Here is a 26,922-nt window from a genome sequence, read left to right as displayed (position 1 = left end):
AACTATGACAAGAAATCATAGAAACTGAACAGGCATGCAGATTTCAATTTACATAATAATTCCTTAATTAGCCAATGTTATTTGGAGGGAGCCTTCTTTCAGTTTTACTTGAAGATTTTTTATTTTGCCAGAAGAAAGATTAGTTGAGTTAAAATATTTGCACTAGAAGGATTTCCCTTGGTAATTGAAATGTTTGGAAAAATCCTTTATCATCATCATTATTAATACCGTTTTTCAGATTTTGGGGGGGTCTAAACTTTCTATAGGAGATAAAATTAAACTTGAAAGTGATTAAATTGAACTGAATACCTGATGGATATCTTGCCTTTTCCAGTTCTCTAATTTCCATTCTGAAACACAATTAGACACAAGAGCTGGTGTTAAGACTTAAAAAAAATAATAATAGTTTCATTATTAAGAGAGATCAAGGCATAATGTCAAACTGAAGTACTAGGAAAATCTATTTTAAGCCAACTATGAATAAAAAGGGCACTTAAACAGGAAGAGCTGTATATTTTTAAAACTAGAATTTTAAAAGAACAGCTTTAAAATAAATATTTGGATGTTTTCTGTGATGATTTATTAAACTTTCAAAATGCTCATTTGCAGACAATTGTTTCAAAACATCAAAAGTCCAAGGAAGGGAAGATGGAAGTAAAATGCACAATGATAACAGCTGCCGGCGTGACTACAACTAATGATAGTCCTGCTCCAGGGAGTAATTAACACGATTGATAGTCTGTTAGTCAACCCAAGCCTTTCTTTGTTCTCAAATGGCAGTTGCTTGCAAAATACTTAAAACTGTAGCTGTGATGTTCCTATTGTCACTAATCCAAATGTTAAAATACTATAGTGAGTTATTATTAAAATCACCTTCAGAGATATCTCATTTCCCTATTTTCCTACGTATAAATTCAGAAATTTCATTAGTCATCAAAACAAATGATGAGAGACCAAGTCTTGATTTAATGATTTTAAGATATATTACCAAAAGTGTTCTAAAACATTTTTTATATAACTTGAACAGTAATCTTTTAAAGTTAAACTTTGGTTTTATTTTAAATTGTTACATTTATAAAAACAATAAAGATAAATGTCTATACCTTTCAAAAATGCATCATCAAATTTCTGCACTGATACTTTTTGGGGATACTTGATTCCAGCTCCCCAAGTGACAAACGGAGTTAAAGTCTCTGAAGGATGACCGGCGCCATGGAAACCTACAAATAAGACTCCAAGATTAAGAAGACAAGCAAGAACTAACTTACAACTAAATATTTTTTTTAAATACTTAATTTTAAAGAGTTGATCCATATTTGATTCTACTTCTAGCCACTACACTCCCAAATACTTACAACTCTTCATTAGTTAGTTTTAAAATATTCCCCCAAAGCAAGTCAGAGCATCCACAACCAACAGGCAAACAAAACAAAACAAAACAAAAAGAGTATCTGTTGGTTGGTTGACAGCAGAAGAAGAATATTCATGATAAGACTTGGAGGAGATGCCACTAGAGCAGCTCTGTGTGGGGTGAGCAGTCAGTCAAGGCCACATCTGTTCTGGAGAGGACGGCAAAACCTCTTTGATGAGATTATTCCAGGCCATTCTGGTTGGTGTAAGCCAAAGGGCCATTACAGAGTGGTACCAGCTTGTTAGAATCCTGTACTGTGATTTGGGGACCCATACCTCATCTTTGCCTTACTGTGTTCTCTGTGCACACACTGTGTTTGCCTTGGGAATCTCACAGGGACAAGCTCAGCTAGGGGAGACTTTCAGTAGCCCTAGGGTCCCTGGTGATACTACTTTAACCTCACCCTGTTTGTCGTCACTTATAGTTAACTCTAGTAAGATAAATGATAGGATGGATATTTTCTGTTTTCTTCTCCACACTGTCCTCTAATTTCTCATTTAAATGAGAATATATTCCTTTTGTAGCTAAAAGAAAGATTCCTTACATAAGACCAGTTTTTTTACATTAATATATTAAGCAGACAACTGTTTGCTAGACACTTTGCATATACTAAGACATCTAATCCTTTTCAACATTACAAGATACCTGCAAGCTATATTTACCACTACTTTAATCATAAAGTACATGTTGTTTAAAGACAGACTAACCCCAGTCTGTCATCCCATGGTCAGAGGTAAAGATAAATGCCGTTTTCCCATCATTTCCATAAAAATGTTCAAGCATGGACACAATTTCTTTTATTCCGTCATCAACTATTTTAATGTTGTCCTTATACTCCCTGTTTAAAAAGAAAAAGAATAACTAATTAAATTACAATAATTTGGAAAACTCAAATTTCATCAACATCAACTAATTACACCTAAAGTTGGTAACTCCTAAGATATTTAATTTTTTAAAAATTTTTTATTTAAATTCATCAATTAGTCAACATAGAGTGCATCACTCCCAAAACACTTTTTTAAAAACTTTACTCATTTATTTGTAAGAGAATGAGAGAGAGAGAGAGAGCAAGCGTGCACACAAGCAGGAGGAGCAGCAGACAGAGGGAGAAGTAGACTCCTGCCTGAGCAGGGAGCCCAATGTGGGACTCGATCCCAGGACCCCGGGATCATGACCTGAGCTGAAGGCAGACATTTAACTGACTGAGCCACCAGGAGTCCCTCCTAAAATACTCTTAAGACTTCATCATTAGTAGTTTAAAATCAGAGCTCTTAAGATTGTTAAAAATACTATTTTCTTCTTTTTTTTTTTTTTTTGAAGATTTTATTTATTTCACAGAGATCACAAGTTAGCAGAGAGGCAGGCAGAGAGAGAGGAGGAAGCAGGCTCCCTGCCAAACAGAGCCCGATGCAGGATTCAATGCCAGGACCCTGAGATCATGACCTGAGTTGAAGGCAGAGGCTTAATCCACTGAGCCACCCAGGTGCCCCTATTCCCTCCTTTTAAAGAAGCAAAAGAATATGAAATAGACTTCAGAAATAGTTTAAAAGAATACCCCCCTATACTAGCAAATATATTTTAATGAATGCTTCTTACATCTCAAATGTATCATGACTTACAAGTTCATGTCTCTTATAATGCAACCTATCTTGTTCTTGTTGTATTAATAGGTAAGTATCACTGTTTCAAGTATAAAATGTTTCTGTCCCTTAGAGTGTTTGTGACATAGACGTTAACATAACATGGTAAATAAATTATATTTAAGCACTCCATTCAGTTGAACAGATTGCTTTGGTATGAACTCTATCACTTACAATAGTCCATCATGTTCAAGAAGGGGAGCATGAGGTATTCATTCCTGGCAGCTAATCAATAGGCTTTAGAGTTACAGTTAGATTTATCTAAACCAAATTCTAAGTAGAGAATAGAAGTATAACATGGATTCTTCCTTTTATGGTCTGTAAAACTGAGAAAAATATTTGTTGTTCTATACCGGAGTGCTACTGAAATATAGTACACAAAACCTTATACATTTGCTAGATACAATACTGATTAAATGGAACACACAAAGAATAGCTAATTACATCTTTTCAGGATATAAATATTAACACCATATAAATGCTTCCCCCCCTCAGCTTTTCCTTAAATATTTCTAAAACATATAGTTTTTCTCCTGTCTTGATAAATCAAGAATATGGAATATAAGTAACGTGATAACTACAAAATATTATAATACTTTTTAAAAATATTTATTTATTTATTTATTTGACACACAGAGAGAGAGAGCATATGCTGGGGAGCAGCAGGCAGAGGAAGAGGGAGAAGAAGTAGGCTCCCCAATGAGCAGGAAGCCCGATGTGGGGCTGATCCCAGAACCCCGGGATCATGACCTGAGCCGAAGGCAGATAGATGCCTAACCAACTGAGCCACCTAGGTTTCACCCCCAAATTATAGTACTTTAAAAGTTTAAACAGAATAGCTAAGTCCCTCAAAAACACAAAATTAAACACAGCATTAAAATTACCTCGATGTTGGCCGATGAGCATGTCCATTTGTATCTATTCCTAACAAATGTAAGAAAAAGACTATTTTTTCTTCATTTACTTTAGAAAACAAAGATTGGTTGTTTCTGGCAGCATGAAAGAATTCCTATATGTAACAAATGAGTTAAAGAAATTTAGTTCATTTGTTTTATTTAAAAAATAATTCTGATAAAAACATTTAATTACATTTATATATAACAATAAAATTAAACTATCTTATTTTGTTTAAATTCGTCCTCAGGACCTACCAATACAAAGTTCTTATTGTCGGTTCAGACAGCAACATCCAAATAAGGAGTGAGCTATTTTCTGGGCTAGAAGCGGGCCAAGGAAAGGTTGTAGAAGGGGGAATCTTGATTTCATGAAGATTTCATAAGCACCAAATAAAATACAGCATGTTGAAGAAATATTTTGACAAGAGCCAAGCAAAACAGTACTAGAGACAACATTTTAGGAACATTTTATCATTTTTAAATGTTTTCAGAGCTGGACTACTTCTTGCTATCCTGTCTAGACTACCACCCTAGTCCAACGAGTCCAACCATAACTGCTCACTCGGGACACTGTGAATAGCTTCCGAACACTCTCCTCCTCCCAAGACTAGAATTTGTTCTTCACACTCTATGACAGAAAAATGCCCTAACTTAATAAAATATGGGTCAAAAATTACTATATTAATTTCATAATGACAAGCTGGAATCAAAACATCCTAAGACAAAGGATTAAATTGCTACTTACATACACATGAACATGTAAACAAGTACCTGTGGGGAATACTTTCAAATTATTTTAGATAAGTCAACAGGCTAGGTCAAGATACATATTTATTGTTCATATAAATGTCTCTAACCATATAGTAGATGGTAACTTTAACAAGAGCTATTTAATTGTCCAATGCAAGTCTGAAGTACTTCTTGAAATAATTCTTCATTATTACAAATGTTAAAAAATACAAATGGTGCCATTAGAGAAGCCTGCTATTCAAAAATAGAAGTAAATTAAAAAACACAATATGTAACCTGCTACCACCCTCCTTAAATGCATAAAACCGTGCCCTAGTTTTCATATACATTCTACTTAGCCCCTAAGTTTTTAGTTTTGTTTTGTTTTAAAGATTTTATTTATTTATCTGTCAGAGAGAGAGAGAGAGAGAGCGAGCGAGCACAGGTAGACAGAATGGCAGGCAGAGGCAGAGGGAGAAGCAGGCTCCCTGCCGAGCAAGGAGCCCCGATGTGGGACTCGATCCCAAGATGCTGGGATCATGACCTGAGCAGAAGGCAGCCGCTTACCTGACTGAGGCACCCAGGTGTCCCCCCTAAGAAGTTTTCAATCAAGATAGAAGTGGCAAGTTCTTCAAAAGAAAGGAGTTAAATTCTAATGATATAATTGAAAGCTGGCAAAACCCCCCCAAACCTAGCAACTTAAGTTAGAATTTGTTCCACGACTGGTTAAAAAAAAAAAAAAATTCCAGGGTGTAAGAAGTGCTATTCATTCATATATGGACACAAGACCTGGGAAGCTATGAAATACTAATCTTGTAGAGCTCAACTAGTTAAATTCCTATTGGCTTTTTAAAAGTTAGTCTTTTGGACACAAGAGGTGAAATATACCTGAAGCTACTTTCCCTTCTGTATTTAGTTTGCTAGTGAGCATCAGTCCCCACTTCCCCTCATCACCTTGGAAAGGCACTCATTCATTTCTACACTCAACAAATATTTGTTATGCATCAAGGGAGACTACTAGATGACTATCCCAACCTGCACTCTCTTTTTCTGAGTAAAAACCTGTGATTTCACGAGACGTGCCAATGATCAACCTTAAAACCTACCTATCTCCCACCCTCTCATACAGCTAGATGTGCCTTAGTGGTTGTGGCCAACGAGATATAAATCAAGTATTTCAGTCAAAAGACCATGAAGACCTAAGGCTCTCTGAAATAAATATAAGTTAGTAGGAAAGAAGGTCCTTTCTGATTCCTTGCACTGTTGTCCTAAAACACTGAAATAATGGCATCTCTTGAAGATAAAACTCAAGATCAGAGGACAGAGGAGAAATTCAAGAGACCGGGTCCTAATGACAGGGTGGAACCATTACAACAGTCATGTACTGCGACAACCTTGGGCTGCCTACTTCTGGCATTATCTTCACTGAGATAAAAGTAAACTTTTAAGCCGAATTTTTTTCCTTAGTACACAGAACTTAACCTAATCTAAGCTAATACTTTTATCTCTGTACTAGACAATGCCTTGACAAGAACTGAGTTAACAGCACGCCTGGGGGGCTCAGTGGGTTAAGCCTCGGCCTTCGGATCAGGGTCCTGGGATCCAGACCAGCATCAGGCTCCCTCTGCTCAGCAGGGAGAGCCTCTCTCTGCTTCCCCCTCTCTCTGTCTGCCTCTCTGCCTACTTGTGATCTCTGTCAAATAAATAAATAAAATCTTTGGGGGAAAAAAAAAGAACTGAGCTAACAATGAGGAAAAGTCAGTATCTCTACCAACAATATGTATATAGAATTGAAGGGGGGATATGCTGATGCTGTGGCATAATAAAGTAGTTAAGATAGAAGCGTCAAGGGAATATAGAAGAGGGTTATCTAAGTCTAGTGGGAAGCAAAGTGAAGCAAAGGGAAGTCACAGAAGGCTTAATAAAGGAGATGGTTCACAAACAGCGTTTTCTTTATTTTATTTATTTTTAAAGATTTTTCTTTATTTATTTGAGACCGAGTGTGTGAGTGAGAGAGAGAGAGTACAAGCCATAGGGGAGAGACAGAGGGAGAAGCAGACTCCCTGCAGAGGGGCTCCACCCCAGGACCCCGGGATCATGAACCAAGCCAAGGCAGATGCTTACCAGACTGGGTCATGCAGGCGTCCCTGCACAGAGTTTTAAAAAGCAAATAGATTCAACACCAATGAAGCTTAAGGACATGATGCTAAGTGAAATAAGCCACTCACAAAGGACAAACACAGCATGGTTGCATTTATATGAGCTATCTAGATACAAAACATAGATATATAGGTACAACCGCCAAGAAACAGAAAGTAGAATAGTAGTTGCCAGAGGCTGGGGGTGGGGTGGGGAATGGGGATTTGTTTACTGACCACAGACTTTCAGTCTTGCAAGATGAAAAAGTTCTGGAGATTGGATGCACAATGATGTGAATATACTTAACACTATTGAACCTGTCTGCTTAAAAATGGCTAAAATGGCAAATTTTATGTGATAGGTATTTTACCACATTAAAAAAAAAAAAGCGAGTAGACATTTACATGGATTTGTTTTGCTTGGATTAAGCATGAGTCTCTGGCCCAGGCACAAGCCCAGGTAAGACCCCTGACTCCCTGTCTAGCCTCCCCTCAGATCTTGCTCCCAGTGAGTACACCTGCCAACTTAACTTCCTTCAATTCCTCAAATCTATTATGCTGGCTCGTCCTTCAGTGCCCAAGATTTACATATATTGCTGTTCACTTGAAATATTCTTTTTTCATGGGCAATCCAGGTCCATCCAACTTTGTCTCTTATACTTTTGAGATCACCTCAAAACTCTCAGAAAATGACCTTCTCCTAACTGTCCAGAAAACAATTTTCTAAAGGTATATTCTTAGTCCCTGTATTTTTCCTTCATACCATTTCTCACTGCTGATGATTTCGTGTTACTGTTATTACTATACATATAAACCATATTTTATGAAGTCATGGGCAAATCATTTTTTCTGATGACTAGCAGTATTGAGATAAAGAAAGGAAAGAAGACATAAAATCAGACCAGCCATAAGCTGTATCTGCCCATACACAAGGAATCAAATCCATGAACCTGGAGCATTTTAAGCTGTGTATATGAAATTGCAGCCAAATGCCTTTCAGGGATGCTAACATAAGTAGATGATATTAAGAAGCGATAATTAGCAAAGTAAAATTTGTCAACTGTTTTCTTTTTTTAAAAAAATATTTTATTTATTTGACAGAGAGAGAGAGAGATCACAAGTAGGCAGAGAGGCAGGCAGAGGGAGAGAGGAAGAAGCAGAGCAGCGAGACCAATGCCCACTGGATCCCAGGACCCTGGGATCATGACCCAAGCCAAAGGCAGAGGCTCAACCCACTGAGCCACCCAAGCGCCCCTGTCAATTATTTTCTTAAAGAGATTTTATTTAACTTCAAGTGTTCCCTGTTGACAAAAGTATAGGTTAAATGAAAAAAGAAATATTTCAGGAAGAAAGATCTTGAAGGAAATAGGGTTTATCAAAGAATGTATTGAACACTTAATTCCTGCTAAGTAAGTACAAAGAAAAATGCAGACATACACTGAGGAATCTATTTACAAACTAACTAACAAAAATGACTCTATCATGGAGAAGTCCACAATGTCAGTTCCAAAGACACTACTGGTAAAAAGAAGAACCATTAAGGGTCAATCAATGAATGTTCCTTACAACAGACAACTTGTAAGTTGTAATATGTATATGAGAAAAAATGGACAGGAAGAAAGGAAGCCATTATCCACAAGTGAGATTTTCAAACAATTTTTCAAAATGTTAATTTTATTGGATTCCTGGTGAAAATTGTGGTAATTGTTACTATCAAACAGTCCAAACAACTTTATTTCTTAGAGAAACTCATGGATATTTTGTGATGACTAATTTGCTCATTTGTTTTTATCTTCCTCTAAAGCATAATTTTTTAAAAATCCTGTTTTCAGTGCATAACATTTGATTAGCATTTTCAAAAGCAGTTTTTAAACATCTTACATGATCTTACCACTATAAAAGACTATTGTATGGTCAAAGAATGATCAAGGTTTACCTAGAATTATTTGGCAAATAGGAATGAAATACAAGTTGCCTGAATTCCAATCTACGGAGCACATTTAATTGTCAGAAACATGGAGTTTAAAAAAGTTATATTTTTCAAATTATTTTTTAAAAACTTCCATTAACTGTTTATTGTAGAATGTGTAATTTCTTAGGATCTAGTCTTTCTAAAATAGTATGCTACAAATATAGAACTTTCATTTTTAAGCAAGTAGGAAAAAATTAAGATGTATTTACAACAAATCAGTGTCTAGTACTTTGGGTACAAATACATGAGCTGGAGATGATCAGCTCAATAGCACTCACCTTCACATGATCAAAAACCCAAGTATCTAGTTTTGTTACATCATGGGCACCAAAATCCTCACTCTCAGCATCATAGCTATATGTATAAATATGGTCTCCACCAACACCTGAAAAGAAAATTTGGGAAAAAAATTTTTTAACAATTATAACAAAATTATAATGGGGAAGAGAAAAGAGGAATAATGAACATTTTATTTCATGTGCCATGGACCATGACTTATACTTTTTTTTTTTTTTTAAGATTTTATTTATTTATTTGACAGAGAGAGATCACAAGTAGGCAGAGAGGCAGGCGGGCAGGGGTTTGGGGAGAGCAGGCTCCCCGCTGAGCAGAGAGCCCGATGCGGGGCTCAATTCCAGGACCCTGAGATCATGACCTGAGCCGAAGGCAAAGGCTTAACCCACTGAGTCACCCAGGCGCCCCCGACTTGTACTTTCACATGCTGTTGGTTTTTGTTCTCACAGTAACACTCTTAATTTTAAAGATACACTACATATAAGTTAATTAATTTAGTCAAAGTCACAGTGCTAATACACAACACCACAAAAATAAACACCAAAGTCTGTCTCCCTGATTAAACTCTTCACAAATTTGTCTGTCTTGGAACACTACAACCTAAAATAGATGAAGTCATTTGGTACTTTGTAAAGCAATAAGAAAATTCAAAATTTTCCCTTATCTTATTCATAAAATGTGTATTTTTCTCAATATAAGGGAATAAATATTATCCATTGTTAAATTCTTTGAAGGGGTCAACAAATATATTAATCTTACACACTTAGAAGATTTACTTAAGAATCTAATCAACTTAGTGAATTCCTGAGATAGGCTCTTACAGGTCACGAGGAAGAGATATAATAAAGTAATAACGATCTCTTATAATAGCAATAGCAGTTCCGATGACACAACCACCACTCAGTCATTCCACTTTCCACATCCTAAGTACGGATCTGAGTGAGTTTGTTGGTTACCGTAAACGGAACATTCCTATGGTTTCTGATTCAGGTGTTAGTCTTACATCTTACCAGCTACAGCCAGAAGCAAGAAGGTAAGCTTGGTGAATCATAGCAACTTAATCCACACTCACCACCACCAGTCCCCCCAAAAGCTTTCTTTTCCAAAGAAAGGAGTGTGTGTGTGTGTGTGTGTGTGTGTATGACAAACAGTTTGAGGTTTTTTTGTTTGTTTGTTTTTAAAGATTTTATTTATTTATTTGACAGACAGCACTCACAAGTAGGCAGAGAGGCAGGCAGAGAGAGAGGAGGAAGCAGGCTCCCCACAGAGCAGAGAGCCTGATATGGGGCTTGATCTCAGGACCCTGGGATCATGACCTTAGCCAAAGGCAGAGGCTTAACCCACTGAGCCACCCAGGCACCCCTAGTTTGAGGTTTTTTACCATGACCTATACAATTATGTTCCATGAATATCATATGTAAAATTCTGAATATATATTTTGCTTTCAGGACATACAATAATATTCAATAATGCCAATTATTAGGACCTATGGCTAAGTATAATGTTACAAAACCTTTTTATCAAGTGAAATGACCAGTCATTCTACTCTCACTAAAAAGCATTTAATGACACAAACTTCAAGTGGAATCCAATAATTTCAGAAAAATAATATTAATGAATTTTGTAATCAGTGCACAGAAACAAACAGAACAAATCCAATGGCATTATCTTGAATATATGAAAATAGGAATTATAAGTTATAGCATTTAAATCTTTGTGAATATCTACAAGCTTCATAAATCATCAAAGTAAAATGAGCCAGACGTCAAAACCATCACCATAATGAAAAATTACATGATAAGCACACAGCTAAATATTTCATAGGAATTACCCAATTTGCCTAAAAACAAACCTATGAGATAGAAATTATGATTATCATCACATTTTACAAAAGGCAAACTGAAGTTCAGAGAAATGAGCTAACTTGTCCAGGATTATAAGTGATTAAATGTGAGAGCCATATACCACTTCATTGAATTTAAGATACCAACAACTATATGATATGCCAATATTTCAAGTACAACTAAAAGAAAAAATCAAACGGACATGTCATTCCATTGTAATATATGTTCCTATGTCAGAGATGTTAAATATGTAAAAACAAGTATCTCAAAAATCAGTAAAATAGAGTAGGCAATACACAAAAATTACCATACTGGTTTATTACATTACCATCTAAGGAAAATATAATCAATGACTCTTACCTTTGGCAAACATAGTCAAGATATCTGGGCTTCCCCAGCTCCATGTGTACTTGCTTTCATTAATAAGAGAATCAAATCCCACAGGATTTTCCTTCCATCCTTCAGGTCATTGAAAAAAAAAAAAAAAAGCAAATAGTAACAACAGTAACATATACATGGTGAAGTATTAGTATAGCCCCTAAAGAAGTATTCTTCAAATAGTAATAATGAGAATTAATCACAGAACAAATGCAAAACTAGTAAGAGATTTTATGTTATATGTATTATACCATCTTTTTAAAAGGCTTACAATAGATAATTTACTTCTTACTTCACCAAAGAATCACTTTTGAACTTTTGAGAGTTAACATTGAGGAAAACCATGGATCCATCCAGATTGTTTCAGTAGCACAGAATGATAAAAGACCAAAGCTTAATTCTTGAATCAACACCAGCATGTGTTTATGTTACTCATAAACTCAAGCAAGCTAAAATACTTGCCAAAAGTATGCCAAAACACACTTCACTTTGTGTCATAATTCAGTGTTAAAGAAGCAGTATATATGCAATATGTTTATCGTATAATAAAGTCGTCCACATAGATAATACCTTTGGCAACTGCACTGACATCTTCATAAAACCCAGCTATCAGGGCTACGTGACCTGGCCGAGACTCAGTTGGCACGCGTGTATGAGATATGCCCCAGCTGCCTTCATGCATTATGATATTCCTAAAAGATATTATAGATCAATAGCACAGACTTTGATTATATCCTGTAAGAGTGTTAGAAAAACAAGATTACAGAAGGAATCAAAAACAAACAGTGAGTCACAATTTAACAAGGTGAGGAATCTTTCTGATCCCAGCTGAGCCCAGTCCCAGCCCTCCAACTAGCTGGATTCAGCAGCATAAATGAGCTTAGGTGAGACAAAGAACCATCTGGCCACAACACTGAACTATGAGTCAAAATACATGATTTTTGTATGAAGCCACAAAGTATTCAGATGGTTTGTTACATGAGAAACAACTGACATACACAATATTGTTCTATAAATGTCAAATTTTACCGGGTGTGATGGGTATTGCAGTCCTGTAGGAGAAAAGTCCTTGTTTTTACATGATACATGCTTAAGTGTTCAGTGGTCAAGTGTCATGAGATCTTTCTTTCAAATTAGTCAGAAAAAGAATAATTAAAAATTTAAGCATGTGTGTGTAAGTGTGCATGTGTATTGAGAGAGTGGATGCAAATATGAAAACAAAAATTGTTCAATCTAGGATAAGGTATACAGATTTCATCATATATATAATCCTTTCAATTTCTGTGTTGAAAAATTCTCAAAAAAAAATTAAAGATGGGGAAACAGCTAGACTCCTAATCAGGAGTTAAATTATATTCCTAAATTTGAGACTAAAACAGGCAAAAGCATTCTTTTGCTAAAATGTATCAGTATCCTTTGCAATGAAAGCAGAGGACTGACTAGCAATGCCAAGGCACATGAGAAAGCAGTAGAGCAACAAGCTATCAAACAATGACTACATCAGTAACAGCTTCTGGGGGTGATGCTTGCCCCCCCAAAGGGTAACTGTGAGTACTGGTTTAGATACTCTTTATTACTGACTTACCTCATCCTAAAATCAATTTTGGTAAAACGCATGCATAAGTGGAAGTTTGAAAACCAGTGAACCACTTACTATGGAGAAATATTTTTTAACTTCTTTAGTTATTTAACAAAAACCGAACTTCAACACAAAGAAGGAAGTATAAAAGAAATTTGGATATCTCTGTTTAAAAATGTTTTCATCAGTTCAGATCATAATTTTAAAAAACCGAAGTGAAGAACAAATAAAACCTTTCACAAACAGGTTTAAAAGAAACTAGAAGATTCCTGAAATTGTAAAAACATGATGGCATACAGGACAAGGCACATGAACTATGTAAGCTCTTGGCCTGCTACCCACCAGCCAAAGGAGAAGTAAGTGCTACCAGGAAAGCTCACCTTCTCTCTAATAACCGGTATACTTTGTTCTTAATTTGCAATGAACTATATTTCTCTCCTTTCTGTGACAGCTAAGAAATTCCTCCAAATATATTGCCCCAATTTTAAATTATCTGTAGAAATTATGTGACAAATTTTTGTGACCCGAACTTAACTCTGGTTTGCTCTTATTTTCCTACTCATATTTTTCCGCTGCTCTGTGTTGGTCACTTAATTACTTTTATCCTTTAATATGGTATGCATTTCTTTGAGCCACCACAAATTTCTGGAAATTCAACAGAATTCCAAGTTCATTCATTCTTCTAGCAGTCAACAAATATTTAACTGCCCACTGTGTTCTAAGAACTGGAAATAAAGTAATATACAAAGCAGAGGCCCAGCTTGCATAGAACCTGCTCATGCCAAGTACTATAAAGAAAACAAACACAGTAAAGGATAAAAGTAATGATGGTAGGGGAGAACAGGAGAAAATGGAATACCGGCATGAAGAAGGGCTTTTGAGAAACTTGTCACTAATCAGAAAAATAGCAATTATTTGTAGGAGCCCCATAAGTTTAAAAAAATTAAACATTTTGGGGCGCCTGGGTGGCTCAGTGTGTTAAGCCTCTGCCTTCGGCTCAGGTCATGATCTCAGGGTCCGGGGATCAAGCCCCGCATTGGGCTCTCTGCTTGGCAGGAAGCCTGCTTTCCCCCCCCCCCCTCTCTGCCTACCTGTGATCTCTCTCTCTCTCTCTCTGTTTCAAATAAATAAATAAATAAAATCTTAAAAAAAAAAATTAAACATTTCTTTTCAAAGCCACTTCATAAAATCTGAAATCACAATTAACAGTGACATAAACTTAGAAGGGCTTTATGTATTTTATTAGTCTGTTTTCTGTTGAACTCTATTTTTTAGTTAAACAGCGCTATAATTAGCAATTCATTAATATTTATGTTTCTCATTATTTTAAAAATGTAACAAGTTTATTTTATAAGAAAAAGATAATATAGTGAGTTGTAAGTCAGGTTTGGGAAATTAGGACAAGTTAAGCCAAGCAGCTAAAGTCATACCTAACTCCTAGGAGGAAATAAATTTGTTAATCCATAAGACAAAAGCAGATGTATATGTGTCCTTCTCTTTCTCATCATCACTTCTGTGTCCAACATGAGATAAAAGTGTCAAGATAACACTTTCTAGAAAGGTCTTTGTATCAGTTGACATGCTTACCTAATAAATGGCGCTCTAGGATTTCCATTTTCATCGAATTCATAAAGTGCATCTGCCCGCAGGCCATCAGCAACAAACAGTACTAATCTTTTTGCTGGAGGAGGTAATGGTGTAAACTGAGGAGTCATTCCATGAACCAAAGGAGATGTAAAATAAATATCAAAGATGGAGCCGAAGAATACAAAATGTACGAGCAATCCCAAAATAAAGAAGAGCAGCATATCCAGTGTAACTAGTCTTCAAGAAAAACTGAAAAAGGGAACAAAATTAAATTAAATTTGGGTAAACCTTAATGAAATTATAAATATTTTCACATATTTTGATGACTGCATATACTCTGAACATATATTTTAAAATTTTACCTAATTTACAACTTCACTTTCATTTATGATAGCAACAATAAACATTATTTAATAATGAGGTAATACTGAAATAAAATACATGATAAAATATACTCACACAAAAAGAGAAAGTTCAAGTATAATACCCAATTAATAGCACTAAACTATTCATAATAAATTTAAGTGTATACTAAGCTCATAAAAACTAACATAGGGTCAAAAACAAATATATAAATGAGTCATAAAATGGGTCAGGGTCCAGTCAAATCAAATTCTATATAAAATAGAAAATATAATTCATGGTGGTCTTGGTTGTCCATATGACCACCATTAATACTCCTGGAATTTAACATTACTTAAAGTCTGAGGATTATTTTTTTCTTTCTTTTGGACTTTTGGTTATCAGCTTAGGAGACTTCTAGATAGTCGTGACAGATTATATGCATTTTTGTCCATTTAAATAACTTACAGGAAGGAAAAGGTAGTTAAATTCCATGTGTTTCAAAAAAATGTACACTCATTAAAGGAAGACTTTTAGTTTCCTGAACCAATGGAAGTGCAAGTTATATTCACAAATTCAATTAAAATGCTCTTGCATATATTCTGTACATAATGTTGTGTGGAGTACAAGAGAGAACACCAAGAAGACATAGTCACAGATCTGATAAACTTATACATACTTACAGAAGGAAAACTAAGCGACATGAAACATGTAAACAATACTGTATGACAGTATGCCATTAACTGCCAAGATCAAGTCCACGGGAATGCTTTTCAAGCCAGTCTATAATTTACTTTTGTTGGTGAATCTCCCTGCAGATTAAAAACAACAAAATACTCTCAACTCGTCTTTTTGTAAAAGAATGTAAAGTAAGTAAATGGCCAAATTATGGGCCACTTTTTTCCTGAGAGATTTAAGAGTCAAATAAGGATCAAAGATATTCCACAAATTATAAAAGTCCCTTACTGAGTAGATGCTATTATGCAACCTAAGGCAAAACTTTCCAAATATTTTGCTTTTTCTAGTATACATGAGCTTCAACTACATAGCAAGCATTATCTTAATCATCATATTCTGAATATAAAAATAAAACAATCACAGGGTGCCTGGGTGGCAAAGGCTTGGTTTCGGCTCAGGCTGTGATCTCGGGGTTGTGGAATTGAGCCCTGCATTGGGCTCCAAGCTCCGTGCACAGGGTCCTGGGATCGAGCCCCACATTGGGCTCTCTGCAGAGAGCCTGCTTCCCCCCCGCCTCTGCCTGCTTCTCTGCCTACTTGTGATCTGTCAAATAAATAAAATCTTTAAAAAAAAAAGAAAAAAGAATTGAGGTAATATGTGTAAAATATGCAAAAGAGTGGCTACTACAGTCAGTACTCATTAACTATTGGCTAATATTATTATTTCTGATGTACATGAAGTTGGATTGATCATGTGAGAAAAATTTGTTTGCCATCCTTGTTGACTTTAAAAATCTAATCTAATGGATGTAAATCTCTTAGAGAAACCAAGTCTCAAACTTTGTTTTATACCAAAGCATCAACTTTAGCATAATTGCTCTACTGCTATTTTCCTTAGCTATATGTTTTTGGTTTTGTTTTTTTAAATTCTGGTAAGAACACTTAACATGAGAGATCTACCCTTTATCTATTTTCAAGTGCACAATACAGTACTGATAACTGTAGACTGTAGAGCAGATGTCTAGAACTTGCTCATCTTGGGTACCTGAGATTTTATAGCTGCTGAACAACTCCCATGTCTCCTCCCCAACCAGACCCTGGCGACCATCATTCTACTTTCTGCTTCTGTGAGTCTGACTCTCTTAGGTAACTCACATAGGATGAATCATGCAATATTTGTCTTTCTCTGACTGCTTATTTCAGCTAGTATAATGTCCTCCAGGCCAGAAATGTCTGATAGCCCCAGTTGCTCCATATATTTGCCAAAAATATTTGGTACTGTAGCCCATTTAATTTTGCTTTTTCTGTATGTGGGAACGTACTTGTAACCTACTGTGGTTTTGATTTACATTTCTCTGATACCAATGATGTCAAACAACTTCTCATGTGTTTAATGGACATGTTTTTTTTAATACTCTTTTTTTTCCCCTCCTTTTTATTTTTCAGTATTTTCCAAAGAGCAGTACTTTTCAATTTTGGTTAAGTTCAATTAATTTTTCTTTTAGTTACCAATTTTGGGTCCTACGGAAGGAATTTTTATAAATGATAGCACTTACTTTAATACAGATTTTTAATACTTGTTATTTGAAAATAATTTCAAGCTGAGAAAAAAGTTGCAAGCATAATGGTACAAAACCCACATATCCTTTAGCCACATACATCTATGCTAACATTTGTTTGCTTTGTCATTTTTCCTCTTGCCTCTCCTGTCCCTGCTTTGTCTATCTTACCCCTCATGTCTACCTCACCCCTTTGTCTATCTTACTCACGCATGTGTATAAAATCACATAATACTGTTTCGGAACCATTTGCAGATAAATTAGATTCATGGTGGCCCTTAACCCCTAAATATTTCAGTGCTTATTTCCTGAGAACAATGATATTCTATTACACACAGACAGCAATTGTCAACTTCAGTATGTTCAATGTCAGTATTTTATCTCTTCTACCATCTGTACACCACAACTTTTTTGAAATGCCCCAATAATATCTTTATAGCATATTTAAAGCTCTACTGAGGCATAACTGGTCTATAATATTATTTTTATTTTTATTATTTAATAATATATAATATTATCAATATATTTTTAAATATTAATATTAATAACATTAATATTATTTTTGATATTATTGACTGTACAGATTTAAAAGTTACAATAAACACAGTCAAGATAATGAACATACCCATAACCCTCAAAACTCTCTTCACACCATGCTTGTGTAATTCACCCCTACGTATTTTTAAAATTTTTTTGATATTAAAAATGGGCAGAAGATATGAACAGACACTTCTCCAATAAAGACATACAAATGGCTATCAGACACATGAAAAACTGTTCATCATCACTAGCCATCAGGGAGATTCAAATTAAAACCACATTGAGATATCACCTTAGACCAGTTACAATGGCCAAAATTAGCAAGACAGGAAACAACATGTGTTGGAGGGGATGTGGAGAAAGGGGAACCCTCTTCCACTGTTGGTGGGAATGCAAGTTGGTGCAGCCTCTTTAGAGAACAGTGTGGAGATTCCTCAAGAAATTAAAAGTAGAACTTCCCTATGACCCTGCCATTGCACTACTGGGTATTTACCCCAAAGATACAGATATAGTGAAAAGAAGGGCCATCTGTACCCCAATGTCTATAGCAGCAATGGCCATGGTCGCCAAACTGTGGAAAGAACCAAGATGCCCTTCAACAGACAAATATGGTCCATATACACTATGGAGTATTATGCCTCCATCAGAAAGGATGAATACCCAACTTTTGTAGCAACATGGACGGGACTGGAGGAGATGATGCTGAGTGAAATAAGTCAAGCAGAGAGAGAGTCAATTATCATATGGTTTCACTTATTTGTGGAGCATAACAAATAGCAAGGAGGACATGGGGAGTTAAGAGAGGAGAAGGGAGTTGGGGGAAATTGGAAGGGGAGGTGAACCATGAGAGACTATGGACTCTGAAAAACAATCTGAGGGTTTTGAAGGGGTGGGGGGTGGGAGGTCGGGGGGGTGGGTATTATAGAAGGCACAGATTGCATGGAGCACTGGATGTGGTGCAAAAGTAATGAATATTGTTATGCTGAAAATAAATAAAAAATAAATTAAAAAATTTTTTGATATTACTGTAAATGCTATTTTGTATTTCAATTTCCCTTTGTTAGTTCTTAAATCACCAATTTTTATACATTCACCTGGTATCCTGCAACACTGAAAAACTGTTATATAGTAGCTTTTATGTGGATACCTTTTGATTTTCTACAGAGATAATTATTGTCACCTATGAATGAAGGACTTCTCCCTTGTCATTATAAGTGTCTTTTATCTTTGTCTCATGCTTACTGTACCATCTAGGACCTCTAGTACGATGTTGAACCGAAGTGGTAACAACAGAAATCCTTGCCTTCCAACTCTAGGGTGAAAGTTGTCAGTCTTCCAGGTTTGGGAAGTTTCCTTAATTAAGTTAAAGAAGTTTGCTTTCACTCCCATATGTGGAGTTCAAAATCATGAATGGATGCTGGATGTGGTCACATGCTTTTTGTTGGATCTTTTGAGATGATCATGATCATTTATTTGGTTTTTCTAGTTCAGTCTATTAATGTGGTTGATTACACTGATTGAATTACAAATGTTAAACCAAGTTTGCATTCCCAGAATAAACCCTACTTGGTCATTAAGTGTCATCCTTTTATGGACTGTTAGATTTCATTTGCTAAAAATATAATCAAGCATTCTAAAGCAATGTTTATGAAAAGATATTAGACTCTAATTTTCTTTTTTTGTAATTCTTGTCTTTCTCTGGTATTGGTATCAGACGATGACTTGGGAAGTGTTGCTACCTCTTTTATTTTTTGGAAGAGTTTGTGTAGAATTTGTATTATTTCTTCCTTTACTGTGTAACTGAATTCACTGGTGAAACTACTTGCTTGAAGTTTTCTTTGTGGGAAGGTTTTTAACTCTAGATTCAATTTCTTTATATATTTTAGGGATATTCAGATTTACTAATTGTTGAGTGAGTTTTGGTAGTTATACCTTTTAAGAAATTTGTTGATTTCATCCAAATTATTAAATTTACTTGTCTAAAATCATTCATAATATTACCTTCAATTATTATCCTTTTTTCCTATCTTCCATTCCAGGACACAGTCTACCAGGTGTCTTATTCAGTTGTTCAAAGTAAGTTGCTTTTCAAGTACTTATTTCATTTCAGTTAGATCTTAAACTCTAGTCAGAGCTAAAGCACATATGGTATATCCGGATGTACAGAAGCTCACACTGATTTATATATTCTTTTTAAAGACTTTATTTATTCATTTGACAGAAAGAGAGAGATACAGAGAAAGAGCACAAGTGGGGGCAGGGCACAGAAGAAGAGAGAAAAGCATGTTCCCCCTGAATGGGGATCCAGATGTGGGGATGGATCCCAAGACCCTGGGATCATGACCTGAGCCGAAGGCAGCCGCTTAACCAACTGAGCCACCCAAGCACCCCAAGCTCACAATGACTTAAAGATCTCCTCTATATCATGGAAACATTAGCACTTTCTATCATGGTTATAAATAAGCAAACATCTATGTCATTTCCCACTTTCATTTGCATTTACAACTAACTCCCTGGACTTAATGTTCTTTCTTTTTTTCCCTATTGCTATTACACAGCTTTCTGAATAACGTATCAAACAAAGTCTATGTGTTAAAGGAACATACAAATTTTCCACTACCCAACAGCTTACTGAAGTTATCAAACAAAAATTTTATTTGAGAACTTTGACCTTCCTACAGCTCTAAGAGCTAAGGTAAAAATCACACTCTGTTATGTAAGAACAGCAGGATCCCAGTCATGTCACTTGCTGTCTTAGCTTCCTTATCCATAAAAAAAGATACCGTCAGCCTTATTCCATGGCAGGAGTCTAGTGTGAAATAACCAAGACAATGCACCATACAAATGTAAAGCATTAGCAATACTCTAGGTTATAAAGCATTCGATTTTTATTTTTATTTTTTAAATCAAACTTTAAATAGTTGAGTTTACATTATTTTAAAAGAAAGCAGTAAAAAAGGAAAAGGTATACTGTATTTTCCTGTTCCAGGCAAATCAATTTTTATAAGTTCCTGATTAGACTTTTAATATTCATTACCACCAAATATTAACGATACAAGCACTATATATTTATTTAATATTTCTCAGTGTCCAGTTGGGTTCTCTATTTCCCTTTCTTTCATTCATTCTTTCTTTCTTTCTTTCTTGAGAGAGAGAGTGTGAGTGGAGGGGAAGAGCAGAGAGGAAAAGAAAGACTCTTAAGCAGGTTCCACACTCAGTGCAGAGCCCTACATGGGGCTGGATCCCACAACCCAGAGATCACACCCCCAGCCAAAATCAAGAGTTGGTCACTCAGCTGACTGAGCCATCCAGGAGCCTCTGGGTTCTATTTCTTTCTTTCTTCTTCTTCTTCTTCTTTTTTTTTTTTAAGATTTTATTTATTTATTTGAGAGAGAGAGACACACACAGTGAGAGAGGGAACACAAGCAGGGGGATTGGGAAAGGGAGAAGCAGGCTTCCAGCTGAGCATGGAGCCCCATGTGGGGCTTAATCCCAGGACCCTGGGATCATGACCCGAGCTGAAGGCAGATGCTGAACCGACCAAGCAACCCCTGGGTTCTATTTTCGAAAGGGCCTGTGCTTCTTACTTCTCCACATTCACAACCACTACATTAGTTCATCAGGTCCTCAGCTGGGCCATGCCAACGACCCACAAATGAGTTCCCTACTAAATTACACAATACAAATTCTTCCCTTCCTCAAAGTAATGATCTTATATATTGCACTCTACAAATCATACTAAATTTCACTAGTCATTATATTTTATTCTAATGGGTCTTTATGAATTTTATACATAGGCCTTAATCCTAAAACTCATGTACTTTCTAACCCATTTTCAAGTGATCCTTAGTTTTAAATAATTTATTTCAATGTAAGAAAGATAAGGTGAAATGAGAATATCTAAAAGAATTTCAGGAAGAAAAAAAAAAAAAAAGAATTTCAGGAAGTAAAACCAAATGAGAATATAGTTGATATTTTTTCTCAAAAATCATGTTAGAGGGGCACCTGGGTGGCTCAGTGGGTTAAGCTTCTGCCTTCAGCTCAGGTCATGATCCCAGAGTCCTGGGATTGAGCCCCGCATCAGGCTCCTTGCTCAGCAGGGAGCCTGCTTCCCCCTCTCTCTCTGCCTGCCTCTCTGCTTACTTGTGATCTCTGTCAAATAAATAAATAAAATCTTTAAAACAAAATCATGTTAGAAATAATTACTTCATCAGGTAATAACTTAAGGATCTCCACCAGAACGCAATGAGATATTAATGATCTTAGACTCTCACACCTCTTTTCCACAGAAGAATTCCAATTAATACATGGAGAAGGAATAAGAAAAATATCAAATTACAGCTAGACAAAACCACAGTAATACTTGTTACCAGCAAGATGCACTGATAAATGCTAAACTCACTGGGTCAAAGTGTGAGCCAAACAGGCTATTTGCAGTCTCAAAGAAATCTCTCCCAAATATATATTAATTACGAAGGGTAAAACACTAACTTACAATGGAGAAACCCCTCAGACACCACCTTACCAAGTGGTCAAAGTTAACATAACCAGTAATAAGACATATTAACATCATGTAACCCCAATACGGTGCACTAAGAAAGGCACAGCATAGCGCATTTTTGGTAAAAGAATATGCGGTATTGCCAAAAATGCAAACCTTGATCTATTCATGGGAGTACAGCAGACAGACTCAAATTGAGAAACAGGCTGCAAAATAACAGACCAGTACTCTTCAAAAGTATCATGGTCATGAAAGACGAGAAAAGATTGAGGAATAGTCACAGAATGAAGGCTGAAGAGACATAACCAAACACAATAAGGAAACCTGAACTGGATCCTGGGTCAGAAAACAGACAAGAGTGGAAAAACTGGTGAATGTCAACTAAGAAGTGTAGATTAGTTAATAGTTTTGTACAAATGTTAGTGTCCCGGTTTTGATAACTACATTGTGGTTACATAAGATGTCTACATTAGGTACAGTGTGGAGGGTGTACAATAACCCTCTGTACTATTTTTGGAACTTTTCTATGGATCTAAAAATAGAGTAGAAAAAAATTAACTTGGTGCATAAATAGAAAAAAAAATTAATTTGAAGCCCAAGTCTGTACTCAAAAGATAACACTCGCTAGAGTCATAGTTATAACCACCACAAATTTCGTGGACAGCTCTGATTTCATGTAACCTGTGTTCTTGTAAATAAAGGTTATTTACTAAACTTGTAGCCTTTAAGTGTTTACATCAGCATAAGCCATATTAAAGGACTTATTATTTAAAGATGGTGTTTCGCAGTTCTCTTGGGCTCTGTTCACCTGCCATGGGAAGAGTAAATACTGCCAGTCAAAACGGTAAGGATGTAGCTGGGATCTGCACACAATGGAATATCATCAGGTAAGCTATTAAGCCAGGTTATTAGTTCATTTGTTCATTTGTTTCTTTATTAGTTCACTAGTTCATTTGTTTCTTTATACTTATTATTTTGGGGTGTATATTTTTTTCATCATGATACATGTCACTTTCAAGTGAAAACTACATGTGACTTTACAAATGCCATAAAAAAACTAATTTTCAAATTCCCTCATGGCCAGTAAACCAACAGGAGTTGCTAATTATTTAGAGGATTCATACCCAGCTACATACTTGAGAAGAATTCAATTTTTTTTCTTCATATCTAACATCCTTTATCTGTTCCAGAATATCACAGTACAGTTACTTATCATGTCTCCTTAGGCATCTCTTGGCTGGGACAATTTCTCAGAGTTTGCCTGTTTTGATGACCTTGCAAGTTCTGAAGAGTACTAGTCAGGTATACTGTAGGAGGCTTCTCTTGTAGGAATTTGATATTTTTCTCATGATTAGAATGGGGTTATGGAAGAGAAGAGGAAGGAAAACCACATGTGTAAGGTGCCATTTTTATCACATCTTACCAGGGGCATATGCCATCAACAAAGCTTTTCGACAATGGATATTAAACTTGATCCTCTGGCCGACGTGGTGTTTGTCAGGTTTCTGCACTATAAATTTAATGATTTCATATTGTACTCTTTGGAAGGAAGCTGCTGTATGTACAACTAATACTTAAGGAGTAGGGAGTTATACTGAGTTATACTCTTACCTTCTGAGAGCATGAAGTTCCTACACAGATTATCTGAATTCTTCTACAGGGAGGGTAGACATTTTAAACTCAGTCAATAATGGGATTAAAAGCTCTCATTCTGGGATGCCTGAGGGGCTCAGTCAGTTAAGTGGCTGCCTTCAGCTCATGATCCCAGCTTCCTGGGATCAAGTCCCACATCGGGCTCCTTGCTCCGCTGGGAACCTGTTTCTCCCTCTGCCTCTGGCTGCCACACTCTCTATCTCTCTGACAAATAAATAAAATCTTTTAAAAAAATAAAAGCTCTCATTCTACAAGATTAGATTAACATTATAATCACTAATATTTGCACTCATGGTTTCCCCATCCTACTTAGAAAATAATTTTTATCAGTATACAGGCAAGCCATTATTCCTTTTATGAACATATTCTAGCCAGCACTATCAAAAATTTGTATATTATTTTAAAGATTTAGACATATATTCTATTCTATAACTATACTACAGTTTATTTGAAAATTATCTTGATAGCATTGTCCCCGATTGTCATTATTACAAAGAATGCTGCAATTTAGCCTATCTCTCATGGTAAACTTGGGAGATTTTCAGAATGACGAACAGAATGATGATCCATCACAAAATTAATTTGGTGGATTGCAATTAGCTTCTTAAAAAAAATGAAATAGAACAGGGTAGGATAGAGAATACATCACAATAAAGTACTTCAGAAGTAGGAAGGTAAATGATGGCTCTGAAAAAGTATTTTATTTTCTCTCTATGTGTGCACATGCATGCATGCACAGTGTATGAATACAGCATGTGATAGTGAAAAAGTATTTCAAACTACTTTACGTACAAATAAATTTGAAAATCATCTCTATTAAGTGGAATTGCTGGAGTAAACCTATATTCTCCACTTTACAAGATAGTAGCAAAGTGTCCCCAGCAGTGTATGAGAATTCACGCTTTCTCTAAATCCCCATAACTGACTGTTACTATCATATTTACCTTATGCCAACCTACACAGGATGAAATGGCATCCTATTGTTTGAGTATCTATTTGCCTGATAACTACTCAGAGTGAACATCTTTTCATGTTTTTACTGGCCAGCTGGGTTTCCTATCCTTTCAACTATGTGTCCGTATCCTTTGATCACATAGGATTATGCTTGCTGGCCTTTTTTCCTGGGCTTGAACATTATATTATATAAATGTGTACCTGTGTATCTCTCTCTATATAGATACAGACACATAGATATTTATTTGCAACACACATGCAACAAAGCAAACACAAATCTGTTTATGGTGCTTTTTGTTAAATAGAAGTTTTATAACTTTAATACAGTACAATTTACCAAATTTATTCTTTCTGAAGTTTTTTTGTGTTTTCCATAAGAAAACTTCCCTTATTTTAATGTCACATAAAAATAGTTTTAAATTAGAACTAAATTCAAAGTTTAAGATTTTTGCTTTTATCTGGCATTATCTAGAATTTATTTGTATGTGGTGTGAGACAGAGATCTAGTTTGAAGCTTTTAATTACCTGACGGAAGCACTAGTATAGCTACCACTTTAGAAGGTCTTAAGGTAAATTCTATATCAAATACAAATACAGGCAAAAAAAAAAACTTTAAATGCAATTCTTGTCTTTTGCTCTTTGTATCATAAAAGTTGGAAACAATATGTAACAAGAGGAACAGATATAGTTTTTGTTCAGGGAAACATTATACAGTATAGAAAACAAGTCAAGCCACACCTATGCCAAAAATGTATCTTAAAAATAAAGGATTAATAAAGAATGTTTTTAAAGGTATTGGCTGCCCTTTTCTCCCCAACACAGCCAAAATTCTCGAAAATAATATGATCTCTTTTTCCCTGATCTTCTAAAACTCAAACAATTTGAGCCTTTGTTTTCCACTACATCAGAGAAAAAACTTCCACTAATGTAATGTAGCCAATATTAAAAAAACCGGTGGCTTTTTTTTAGTCTTCTATCTTCCATTCAATTTGTCCTCCTTAACCATGACTTCTTTCTTAAACAGCCATCATTTCTTAGCTTTTGTGAACATTGCTCCAGTTTTTCTCCTACTTCTCTGTCCAATATTGAGGGGTCTTTATCAGGTCAATGAATTTTTGAATTACTCAAAATTTGGTACTAGGGTTTCTTTTATTCTCACTCTTGTACTTTTTGTCTAGACTTTTTTTAAGACTTTATTTTTTAAAAAAGATTTTATTTATTTATTTGACAGACAGAGGTCACAAGTAGGCAGAGAGGCAGGCAGAGCGGGGGGGGGGGAAGGCAGGCTCCTACTGAGCAGAGAGCCCGATGTAGGGCTCAATCCCAGGACCCTGGGACCATGACCTGAGTCGAAGGCAGAGGCTTTAACCCACTGAGCCACCCAGGAACCCCAAGACTTCATTTTTAAGAAATCTAGACACCCAACATGGGGCTCAAACTCACCACCATGAGATCAAGAGTTGCATGCTCCCCCAACTGAGCCAGCAAGGCACCCCACTGTCTGGGCTTTTTTGACCCCACCCCTGGTGTCAGCTAGCACTTATATGTGAAAGTCTTAACAGATAGCTCCAAATCCATATATGTAATTCCAACCTTAACACATCCACCTGAGATGCAAACTGAGTGAGTATGTTTAAAACCAAACTCATGATATTCCCCATGAACCGTGTTTAGGTAGTAAACCTCCTAACTCTCCAGTGTTTACAGTCTCTGGAGATGGCACCACCTTCTACTCAGGCATACCAATCAGAAAATTAGCAGTCAGTCATTCTTTATAACCCATTCTTTAGCTGTATAGCCACGTACTACTTTTTTATTTTGCTTTTTTCAGAATGCAAATAGGAACACCTCATCCCTTGGTAAAACCCTTTAGTGCCTCACCCCCAACATAATCAAAAGTAGAATCCTTAATACTACACAGAAGGCGTTACATGGACTGGTCTTTCCCTCCCTTTCTAGCCTGGTCCCATAGCCCTCCTCTTTGCTTTATGGCATCGCACCATATTGGTCCTTTTTATGTCAGGAGCCCATGCTTCCTACTGTTATTAAGACCTCTGCGTAAATTGCACTTCCAACCCACCCTCTAGCCTCTCTCACTCCATTGTCTCACGACACCTCCTTGCACTTTCAAGCATCACTTCCTCAGAAACTAGGCAGTCCGAACCCAAAGACAGAGCCTTTACATCAAGTTTATAAATACATACTTCGGTTTTCACCATTTGGATTAA

The 26,922-nt window shown here is 35.9% G+C and overlaps 1 protein-coding gene across 5 annotated transcripts in view; it reads right to left on the bottom strand.

Annotated features, from left to right (window-relative positions):
• Positions 1 to 26,922, bottom strand: part of PIGN (phosphatidylinositol glycan anchor biosynthesis class N) — a 102,266-nt gene that overhangs the window by 71,485 nt on the left and 3,859 nt on the right. For 4 of the 5 annotated variants that reach the window (XM_044242868.1, XM_044242867.1, XM_044242865.1 and 1 more), the window contains 9 exons: positions 15,494 to 15,622; positions 14,469 to 14,717; positions 11,873 to 11,994; positions 11,285 to 11,383; positions 9,065 to 9,171; positions 3,936 to 4,060; positions 2,119 to 2,249; positions 1,104 to 1,220; positions 310 to 350 (listed from right to left, as the gene is read on the bottom strand). In XM_044242868.1, the coding sequence (XP_044098803.1) occupies positions 310 to 350; positions 1,104 to 1,220; positions 2,119 to 2,249; positions 3,936 to 4,060; positions 9,065 to 9,171; positions 11,285 to 11,383; positions 11,873 to 11,994; positions 14,469 to 14,689 (963 nt within the window). In that variant the 5' untranslated portion in view covers positions 14,690 to 14,717; positions 15,494 to 15,622. The remainder of the gene's footprint in view (positions 1 to 309; positions 351 to 1,103; positions 1,221 to 2,118; positions 2,250 to 3,935; positions 4,061 to 9,064; positions 9,172 to 11,284; positions 11,384 to 11,872; positions 11,995 to 14,468; positions 14,718 to 15,493; positions 15,623 to 26,922) is intronic. The other variant, XM_044242869.1, reaches the window with a different exon arrangement.

This window comes from Neovison vison, chromosome 3 (genome assembly GCF_020171115.1).
Source record: "Neovison vison isolate M4711 chromosome 3, ASM_NN_V1, whole genome shotgun sequence".
In the NCBI taxonomy this organism is placed as follows: Eukaryota; Metazoa; Chordata; class Mammalia; order Carnivora; family Mustelidae; genus Neogale; species Neogale vison.
This window is presented reverse-complemented; position numbering and strand designations above follow the sequence as displayed.